The 11,934-nt window shown below is 33.8% G+C and overlaps 1 protein-coding gene across 3 annotated transcripts in view; it reads left to right on the forward strand.

The window, feature by feature from the left end:
* LOC106879830 (cadherin-99C) overlaps window positions 1-11,934 on the forward strand; it is a 57,455-nt gene that overhangs the window by 29,217 nt on the left and 16,304 nt on the right. For all 3 annotated transcript variants that reach the window (XM_052976452.2, XM_089341606.1, XM_052976454.2), the window contains 3 exons: window positions 1,373-1,471; window positions 8,561-8,683; window positions 10,721-10,873. In XM_052976452.2, the coding sequence (XP_052832412.1) occupies window positions 1,373-1,471; window positions 8,561-8,683; window positions 10,721-10,873 (375 nt within the window). The remainder of the gene's footprint in view (window positions 1-1,372; window positions 1,472-8,560; window positions 8,684-10,720; window positions 10,874-11,934) is intronic.

Genomic DNA, 11,934 nt, shown 5'->3' on the forward strand with positions numbered 1-11,934 from the left:
GAGCCTGGGCACTAACAGACGAGTGAATTAGAGTTGTTTAGTTGGGCCCGAGTAGCGAAAGCGCGACGTGGTCACAAAACCACAATCCAGTCTTTGTGAGACCCTTGACAGGTGCGCGATACCTATTTTCGGACAAATGTGCGCAGCTTTGCTTCCACGCTAGGTGATGGGTTACAGATGGGAATTGATTTTATAGTATAGTTTGACCGCCCATCGCGGTTCTCAACTAAATACGCGATGGATTGCGAAAAAACCATTTAGCAGTGGCTGAAATAAGGGAGAAGCTGAACGGTTAACGAGACGAAAATCTCCCGGTTTTCTCTATGAATTCTACAAGATCATTCCAGAATATTTTCGAGACCTCGTAACAGATGTCTATTGAAAAAGGTCGAGAAACAGGACTTCAGTATCTGGACATTGCTGACTCGTGGGGATTTATGTTGAACAGCTGTTGTTGCGTGTGAGATGTTCTAAGTATCAATTTTGCCGAGGTCGACTTTGTACTTCACTATTTCGCGGAAAAATAAAATAAGTACCAAACGCGTACCGAAGCTTATAGTAGAATGAAAAGCAAAGTCGACCGCGGTGGTATTTGAACTCAGGACTTAAAGATGCACAAAATGCCACTAACCATTTTTATTCGGTGTGCTAACGATTCTGACTGCTCACAGCCTTCGTCAAAGTATATATGGAAGTCCATCTTGCGATCTGGTCCGCATTCGCACTAACACTCAAGCAAACTAGACCTACAAAGTTGCACAGAACTGCTTATGACCGATTAACAGGCGTGCATCATGGTCTGAAATGGCCGAATTATGTATCTGTTGTCTCATTACAGCTCTGAGACACGTAGGCAATGAACGGATCTAGCTCCTTCGTGTTTTAGTGCAGTCACTATGTTTTTGTTGAGGAAATGTCGGAAGATTCTTTTCGTCGCTAGAAATTCTGTCGCGATGTGCATACCAACCAACCTACTCCTGTAGCTCGCTAACTAGCTCGCCTGGCAATCTATTATTCGCTACCGCTAGCTATCCTCTCCCCGAAATTGCTGGCCTTGAAGCAAAATTTCAAACCAAATATTATTATTATTATTATTATTATTATTATTATAAATCGCAGGATAATGCTAATAATATAGCCTGAACAGGATAAACTACTCCTATTTTGCAGAAAAAGTCTAGGTCGTTAGCTATGAGACTGCGATTGAGAATTTAAAATCACTTCTTTAACTTTCTAAAAGACATCTCAACGCTTCTAAAAGCAAACTTCGTTTGTTTGTTTATGTTCATCGTAATTTGAATTTATTATTATTATTATTTTTATTATTATTATTATTATTATTATTATTATTATTATTATTGTCACTTTGCAGAATTCACCACTTGGTACAGAAGTATTTCGGGCCGCTGACTATACCGATGACCAAGATTTCCAGCACTTTCTAATCTACTCAATGAAAGAACACAACGTTGTAAGTTTAACTGTTCAAATTTACATCAATTCTCATATTTTCCGCATTGCCTATTTTTTAATTTCATTTTAAAACTACATTCTTGTAATTATCTAATGAAGGAGGTATTTCTGGAAAGAAACCTAATTTCCAATTAAATGAATCGAACTTCATATTTCTAAAATCAATATTGAATATTCAATATTGTAATAAGAACCGTGTTTGTTTATCTCTCCGTCTGTCCCTCTGTCGGTTCGTCACATGCTAATCTCCGATCAGGATAATTTCCAAGTCTTATGACATCAGTGACGTCACAGTAAGTAACTTTCGGTGACGCCATATTTGATATTCACAGATATTAGTTTGTTAAATGAAAATGAATATTTCACACTCAAAGCTATTTGGAAAAGTGGGAGACAAAAGATGGCGAAACTGGAAGATAAAAAGGAAAAGTAATAAAGCCTTCCCCCAGGAAAATAGTTAATTCTGTTGTGAAGCTATTATAATTTATTGAATGTAGGTCTTTCTAATATTCGAAACCATTTCTTTTCGTGATGAGCAAGCTATTTTACAGAAAAATAAAATATCTAGTCAGTGAAAGAGTGAATACAACTATTTGTAAAGCAAGTACATTAATTTCCGTTTAAATATATATTGATAAATAACAAGTGTGAAATTAGAAAGAAAGTTTACATCACAACATTATAGCAAATGAATGATTCACTCAGGTTTATTATCAACCACTTTGTATATGTTTTAGGAAATTTTAGCTACGATATTTCACTGAAATGTCTGGTTAAAACTAAATATATAATAATTATAAAAATAATTCTTTTTGTCATTTACTGTTCATCACAGATATTACACATACACACACATTCACAAATGTAGAAGTTTCATGTGGCTACTCGGTTTGCTAGACATAGCAAAACTTTAAATCGACCCCCCCCCCCCAAAAAAAAACTTTAATAATAATAATACAGACATTGACTAGGAACATTCAATTATTTAGAGGTAGGTCGTGTGACTAAATGTGAATATCCTACAATGTATATAGTTATCTTGTTAAAGATAAAATAAAATGTTTTAAATAATGATTTTAAGTGAAATTGTATTTAGAAAAATTTATTAAACAGTCAGTGTGACAATCGAAAGTTCAATATTTTAAACAATTAAAAATCACCAGATATAAATATATTTTTCTGAAAATGAAATTAAGAGCTATTAATTAATTATTTCAATGAAAATTTACATTTAAAGTCAATATATTTTATATTAAAGGTAGTATTTTCAAAGGAAATAGATTAAATTTAAAATGATAAAATTTTGGTGTCAGTAGAGCGACAGTTATCGAACTAGAATTTATAAAAGTAAATGATTTCCATTTCAAACCTTCTGCCTATTATCCATCTTTGGCGATAAGGGTATTCCCTTATTCATTTAAACAATGCAAATAGCAGAAAGTAAAGCGACACAAAGACACATACACATATTTATGTATACAAATACATTTATATATATATATATATATATATATATATATATATATATATATATATATATATATATATATATATATATATAGCTATACATATAAATTTGACATAAGCGATTCTTTCTTGTCTTAAGATTCACAGTCAAACGGCTGGGTGGAATTGCGCGAAAAATTACATAGATGTGTAGAATGATCCGGTGGTGATGCTGGGTTTTGCATTTTTTCATAGCTCCTATGGTTACCGAGATAATTTACTATAATAATACTCTTGTGTTTATGAATGAGAAAGGAAGGGGTGATAGATGAATAAGGAAAGAAAGGGTGATATCATACTTAGTAGTGGGATGATGAAAATTGTACGCTGAAAAATAAATCAAACAGCGTTTGAACTTTGTGTGTATATATGTGTGTGCGTGTAAAGGGGTTATGTGAATGTGTGTGTGTGTGTTTACGCGCGTGCGTGTGCGTTTGTGTGTGTTTGTGTGTATGTACGCGCGCGCAATAGAAGTGGGATGGTTCATATTTGTTCGCTTAGTATTTGGGTTTATTTTTTGATTTGGTTGAATCTTGGTTGTTTTTTTTTGTTGGTCAGTTATCTTTAGCGTTTTGACAGAATAAATCATTCTAAAATTGTGCTTTAACGTAAGCGTGCCCAAACAAGTCGAACGCTTACATAGAGCAGGTTTTACAGCCACACCATCCAAACCGACTGGGTGAAACTGGGCTTAGCTGCTAGTATATATATATATGCATGACCGTAAGTATACACACAAAGAGTCTCTCACACACGCGTATATACACATATATATATATATCTATGTATGCATATATACATACATACATACATACATACATACATATATATATATATATATATATATACATATACATACACACATATATGAATGTATGTGTGCGTTCGTGCATGAGTGTGTGTGTGTGTATGCGTGTGTGTTCACACAGAGAAGACCACTAAGAGGACTTCTTAATTGCTAAAAAGGGCATTCAGATCCCAAGTCATGAAAAAACACTTTTATTTATCGCACATTGATTGCAAACGAGCAGGGCACATGGAAGAATTAAACTCTCAGTTAATTCTATATTCCGAAGTTTCACCATTAATGATTAAATAAATAACTAAGTTAATTAATTGATGAATTAACCATCCATGGCTTGTCAGTAGAATCGCTGGAAAATATATAATTATGAAACTCGAATACGTACCGAAACCACAAAGTAAACACGTGCGTATTGAGTTCCATTGTTATACATCTAGAATTCAAGTCGAATGTCCTCAACCAACGTGCTGAGTCAGAATAGCGCAGCAGTGAATAAATTCAACGGGGAATTATATGGCCCAAGAATTTAAATATTTAAATATCTAAGCTTAAGGGCAAAAATTATTTAAAATGATAATTTATACCAGCGACTAGGATGCGTAAAATAATTTCAGTAGGTATAAGTATTTTCATAATATATATATATTAGGCGCAGTGGCTGCGTGGTAAGTAGCTTTTTTACCAACTACATGGTTCTGGGTTCTGCCCCACTGCGTAGCACCTTGGGCAAGTGTCTTCTACTATAGTCTCGGGCCGAACAAATCGTCGTGAGTGGATTTGGTAGACGGAAACTTAAAGAAGCTCGTCGTATATATATATATATATATATATATATATATATATATATATATATATATATGTTTGTGCGTTTGTGTTTGTCCACCCAACAGCGCTTGATACCCGATGTTGGTGTGTTTACGTCCTCGTAGGTTGTCGGTGCCCTAGCATGGCCGCAGTCCATTGACTGAAACAAAAAGAATGAATGAATAAATGAGTATATTAAAATGTATACACAGAGAGAAGACCACTATGTGCATTTCTTACATACTAAAAAGGGCACCCAGATCCCAACCCACGAAAAGCATTTATTATCATTAATAAATTTTACGCTTACACATATATATATATGTATATATATATATATATATATATATATATATATATATATATATATGTGTGTGTGTGTGTGTGTGTGTGTGTATAGATATATATCACATATTTATGTGTGTATATGTATATATATATACGTATATATATACATACATACATGCATACATACATGCATACATACATACATACATATATATATATATATATATATATATATATATATATATATACATATACATATATATCTATATATGTGTGTGTAGTTATATATATATATACGTGTATACATATAGATAAATAGATAGATAGATAGATAGATAGATAGATAGATAGATAGATAGCTGTTTAACAAAAGGAGAACCTAAGTGAAGACAAATCGTATTAGTTCCATAATCATGCAAAGTGACGTATATATGCAGAAAAGTTGACTCACGAATATTAGCGCCACCTACAATTGTTCTAAACCTCGTATTCAATGCAATGAATTTCCGAAGACATGAATTAAAATAATGATTACCGTATTATACAAAACAATCAATAAACCCATCTCCTTTTCATTAAAAATTGAGATTGGAGTTTAGCGTAAAATTACAGCTAAACTTCTGTAATTCCGAGAAATATATGAAAATTGGTTCTCAGAGAAATATTAACGCGTCCTTCGTTGAATGTTGAACATTTGTGTAGAGTGGTAAAATATAGAGTCGTAGTGTCGTTGTTTACTATGTCAATAGTTTTGACGTAACATTGGGTGTCGGCTCGTGCAAGCTTCCAAATTTATTTCATTGCTATACAGTATTAATAAAGACATCATTCATTCTAAAATGGTGCCAGGTTGTATTGGCCTTTTCCTTTCCCTTGGATAACATCGGTTGCATAACGAGGAGAGACAGGCTAACAGGCATGGGCGACTGCTGGTCGTCTTCTATAAACAATCTTGCCTCGGAGGGGCTAGGTGCAATCCCATGGTCATCGATATATATATATATATATACATATACATCTCTCTCTCTCTGTGTCTGTCTGTCTGTCTCTCTCTCTCTCTCTCTCTCTCTCTCTCTCTCTCTCTATATATATATATATATATATATATATATATATATATATATATATATATATTGAGCAAAGAGGAGGTCATCAGAATTTGGGAAAAAGAAATTTTTTATTTAGTCATTATTATTAAGCGTTAATAATATAATAATATCTATCTGTCTATCTATCTCCATTGTCCTGGAACCTCAACGACAAAAAAAAGAAAAGAAAAAGAAAGAGTGTTCTCCTCTTCTAAAAAATAAACAAAAGAACTCGATTTATATAAATGAACAAACTGTTTGCGCATTCACTATTTTATTTGACAACTTCGAAGACATTACTGAGAAGAAACCATCGAAAGTAACCACCACATACAATCACCAAACATTTTCACTATTCAACACCGTCCAAGTTAACCCACTTCACCTTTAGAGCTGGCATGAAAAGCTACGAGGAAAAGGCAACCATTTTAATTAAGCAAAAAAGAGAAAAAATTGATTGCTATTAAAACGCGTAAAATGTTGGGGTTAATAATCTTACTCTTTAGTTACAGTTTCTCATTCATACTACATAATAGGTAGAATTGTCGGATTAAGACATGTATAGGTTTCCCTTATTGGCTCATACATACATACATATATATATACATAAAATCGAAATAAAATACTTAAAGCAACAGTCATCAAATACAAAAGCCAAGGTCCATGCAGTGTCATGGGCCAAAAAAATTTCCAACTTCTTGCCTAATGCAAGCCCAGAGCAATCTCTTCTCTCTTACATTATTTCGGTATTACATCTCTATTGTAATGTGAGATAAAAAATTTCAGTTTGAAAGAAGTCTGGCCTATATATATTCCTTATGCATTCCAAAACCGAGTCACAGATTTTGACGTATGGGGTATCAAAAGATTCAGTACTATTTCGGTTACAAATCAAACTTAATTTGCATTCACATATTTGCATTTCAAAAATTTAGCATTATATTCTTTCCATAAATCAACTATCGTAAACATTTTATACGATGACGTCACATTTTCTATATATGTGTGTGCCTTAAAAGACATCAATCCTCACGACACACACCGTCACTCACTCTATCTCTCTTTCTCACTCTCTTTCTCTCTCACACACACGCGCACGCACGCACGCACGCACGCACACACACACACACACACACACACACACACAGACACACACACTCCTTGTTACACCAAAGATGAACTGAAGGTAAGGATTATAGCAGCATTCACCAACTTAAACAAGGCGACAGATAGAATTACAAGGCTTACAAAAAATAAGTCAGGTGTTCGATTTGTTCGACTAAAGGCGATGCTCCAGCATGGCCTCAGTCAAATGACTGAAACAAATAAAAGAATTAAAGAATAAAAAAATGAATAAATGGTGCTCCTAACATTAACTTGACTTCACTTTCCCCGCCATTAAATTTATATATGTATATATAATTCTCTGTTGATTCTCTAGAACTCAATAGAAATGTAGAGTATTGTTAAATACGTTATAACTGAAAGTCTCCGGTTACCAGTACTGAATGTTACTCGTTTCCGATCATGAGCGGGCAACCCGAGCCTGGTTTCCTTTTGAAATATCCATTAACTGAATATTTTTTGAAATACATCAAAATTGATTACATCGATATAGGTTTTAGCTGAATCGTTATTTTATCGATCCCGTGAAAAATGAAAGGATAACATGCCAGTTCCAACGGGTATTCGAACTCAGAATATACGATCACATAATTTAATACCGCAAGGCTGTTTGCCTACGATACCTTTTCTGCGAATTTAGCGCTTGAATATGCATAAATCAGTTTAATTTAAATATTTCGAGGGAATACATTTATGCATTGAAAATATTAATTTTGATAAAAACCGTTAAACTGTAAACAATTGAATTTTGATTTTAAAGACTTGTTCATCCTTTACACTGTTACTATCGCAAAGAAACTATGCATGAAAGAATAAATAAACTGTAGAGAATGTAGGAACAGAAGTGAAATCAGGTTCGAGTGCGTGTCTTAACTGGGTTGGTTACATATTTTCTTGCTGTTTAAGAGAATGTAGTCACGTCGGCTGAAAGCGTTTATACTTCTCTTTGTAATTGTTTATGGGGTATTCAAACTATGTCGGATGAGCCGCACGTTTTCTTCTGGCATTGTGCACATCCGACTACATTAAAAAACGTGGCATTTTTTAAACATGTTACTCGAAATAATTTTAACGACAATTTCTAATGTATTTAGCGACGACGTAAAGTTTCCGATGACAATTGTAGTTTGTAAGGAGAAATGTGAAGGAATCTTTGTGAATTGTTCAAATAACAATGAAACACAGTCGGTTTGCTCCTTATTCGAAGGTGCTGAAGACTGCGTAGAATTTACTTTTACAGGAAGACTGACATACCTACAAATATGAACTCGTATATTTACTCAATAAGTTGTTCTCTTCATTGAAACTAAATCACTCGAAACTGCTCTTGCAAATACAAAAATAGATGGCTATCAACATCAAAAATAAGCACAGTAGGTTTTTAATTAAATACAATGATCAAGAAACAAATTAGGTGAGGGCTTATGTTATTATTTTACTCATAAATAACTTGTTTTATTTGTATATGCAGAACTCTTCGGGCGGTCTGAAAGATAAGTTCATGATGGATGATTCCGTGAACGGTACAGTCTATGTTGCTGGCCATCTCGACTTCGAACTAGAAAACCAATATATTTACGATATAAAAGTTGAGGTAAGCTTTACTCTTTTACTCTTTTACTTGTTTCAGTCATTTGACTGCGGCCATGCTGGAGCACCGCCTTTAGGCGTCATACTGAATAATAAATTTTTGTCATTAACGTTTAGTCTTTTTTTCATTGCTCAAATAATTTTTAACCCAAGCTCTCCACACTAGGCGGATTCTGTGTCGAGTTATCTATCTTGAAGAATAATACATAATGTCCAAAGGTCGACTTCTTTTCCTGCACAACGCAATTCGTTAGATTTGTACAGCTCATTCCTCGCTTTATATTTTTGCACTTTGTGTTAAAACACTTTCTTCGAATTTCTTTATTGTTATAATTGTATGTGTTGTCATTATTATCGTTTTGGAAACTTCAAGTGAGGTGAAATAAATCATTTTAACAATGTTATGGACTCAAGACCTTCAATATTTACTTGTTTCAGTTATTAGCGTATGGTCATCGCTGGAGCACCACCTTGAAGGTTTTAGTCGAACACACACACACACACACACACACACACACATATATATACAGATATATTTATATGTATGTATTTATGTATGTATATAAGTGCAGGCGTGGCTGTATGCTAGTCATATAGTTCCGGGTTCAGTCCCACTGCGTGACACATTGGGCGTGTGTCTTCTACTATAGCCTTGGGCCGGCCAAATCCTTGTGAATAAATTTGGTAGACGGAAACTGAAAGAAGCTCATTGTGCATGTATATATATATTTCAATATGTGCGTTTTCTTCGAGTCTTTTTCCCATCACTTCTTGAAACCAAGAGTTGGTGTGTTTACGTCCCTGTAACTTAATGCCGATAAGATAATAACTAAGCTTATGAAATATGAGTCCTAGGGTCGATTTATTCGACAAGATATTCTTCAAGGCGGTGCCCCAGCATGACTGTAGTCTAATGACTGAAACAAAACAAGTGAGTGACAAAATGTGTGTGTATATATATATATATATATATATATATATATATATATATATATATATATATATATATATATATATATATATATATATATATATACATATATATATATATATATACATATATATATATATATATATACATATATATATATATATATATATATATATATATATATATATATATATATATATATATATATATATATATATATATATATACATATATATGGGAGAATATACAAAAAATAACAACAGACGAGGACAGGTGGTGTAAATAACAAAAGTATATATTAGTATGACGCTCGGGAATACGGAAAGTCTTTGACGTTTCGAGCTACGCTCTTCAACAGAAAGAATACGGAGACAAGGAGAAAAACACGGAGAAAAAAAATTGAATAGTGTTCAGTCAACGGTCAATCATAATAATAATCATAATATATATATATATACATATATATATATATATACATATATATTGGAGCCTGGTGTTGCCATCCGGTTTCACCAGTCCTCAGTCAAATCGTCCAACCCATGCTAGCATGGAAAGCGGACGTTAAACGATGATGATCATGATGATGATGATGATATATATATATATATATATATATATATATATATATATATATATGTATGTATATGTATATGTATATATATTGATAGGAAGGACAACAAAAGAAAGAGACTTCGATATTATGTAAATAGAGGAATTTATTTGTAAAAATATGTGACACTTATTCGGTAGCCATGATAAAACACCGAGTTTCGGATGCCGGGGTGGGAGCCCACGCCAACATCTCTTCAGTTATCCGGCCACTGAAAATTCCTGTGAAAAATGACCGTTAAACCACACAGTAATTTCCCTTTGTATAACGGTCATTTTTCACAGGAATTTTCAATGGCCGAATAGCTGAAGAGATGTTGGCGTGGGTTCCCACCCCGGGCATCCGAAACTCGGTGTTTTATCATGGCTACCGAATAAGTGTCACATATTTTTACAGATATATATATATATATATATATATATATATATATATATATATATATATATATATATATATATATATATATATATATATATAATAGGTACACGATCTCTTTTTAGGACGGCAGTTTCAGCCATACAGCAAAACTTATCATTGATGTTGAAGACGTCGATGACCTGGGACCTGTTTTCGACCAAAAGAATAGCAGTTTGAGTCTGGAGTTCTCCAAAACGCTCCCAATCTATATCTATAAAATCCAGTACAACTATACGGTAAGCGACGAACGTCTACTTCCGCCTGCGTTTATGTGTGAGTGTGTGTGTGGGGGGGGGGTTAAGATAATATAACATGCAACATGTATCTGTGTATGCATGCATGTATGTACGCATGTATGTGTGCAACGCATGTATGTATGTATGTCATACATGTATGTACGTGCGTGTGCAGGTATGTATGTATGTATGTATTGAAAAAGTGTGAAGGCGCATCCGACGCACAATCATAGGGTCGAGAGATTGGTACAGAGCTGTGCGTTGTGACGTTGAGCAAGATACTTTATTTCACGTTCCTCCAGTGCACTCATCTGGCAAATGTGAGTAGTAACTGTAATTCCAAAGGGCCAGCCTTGTCACATTCTGTGTCACGCTGAATCTCCCGTCACATTCTGTGTCACGCTGAATCTCCCGTCGTAACCACTGGAGTGCTAGTTTAATTGTTAAGTCACTGTTCGAATGAGCTAGTAATGCAGATGACTAACCAATGATACGAGTTTCTCATAAACTCATGTATATCCAAGTTCTAACAAAATATTATACTCCATTTGTCCTCTATATTTCTTTTGGTATTCTATGCATTTGAATAATTTACAGAATTTATACCCGAAAGCAGAATGAAATAGGTTTAGCTTCACATCTGCTATTATCGAAATATATATTAAATCTTCAGTTTGTTCTGCTCTCGGGCACATATATGAATATATATATGTATGTGTGTGTGAGTGTGTGTGTGTGTGTGTGAGAGAGAGAGACAGAGCATGTGTGTACATGCACACATGCATATATATATATATATATATATATATATATATATATATATATATATATATATATATGCACATAGATGCGCGCGCGTGTGTGTATTAACGGTGCGTAATTTATGTATGCATGTATGGATATATATTAACGGTGGAAAAAGACAACTCTACCAATAATAGCGAGTCAAACTTTAGGCGAAGATCTTCGAAGGAAAGAGTCGAAGACCGCCCGTCGGACTGGAACCAATATTTTCTGAAAAGGTGACAGATGTTATACCAAAACAATCCTTCGAATTTATA

Source organism: Octopus bimaculoides, chromosome 25 (assembly GCF_046866305.1).
Source record: "Octopus bimaculoides isolate indiv1 chromosome 25, ASM4686630v1, whole genome shotgun sequence".
NCBI classification, from domain to species: domain Eukaryota; kingdom Metazoa; phylum Mollusca; class Cephalopoda; order Octopoda; family Octopodidae; genus Octopus; species Octopus bimaculoides.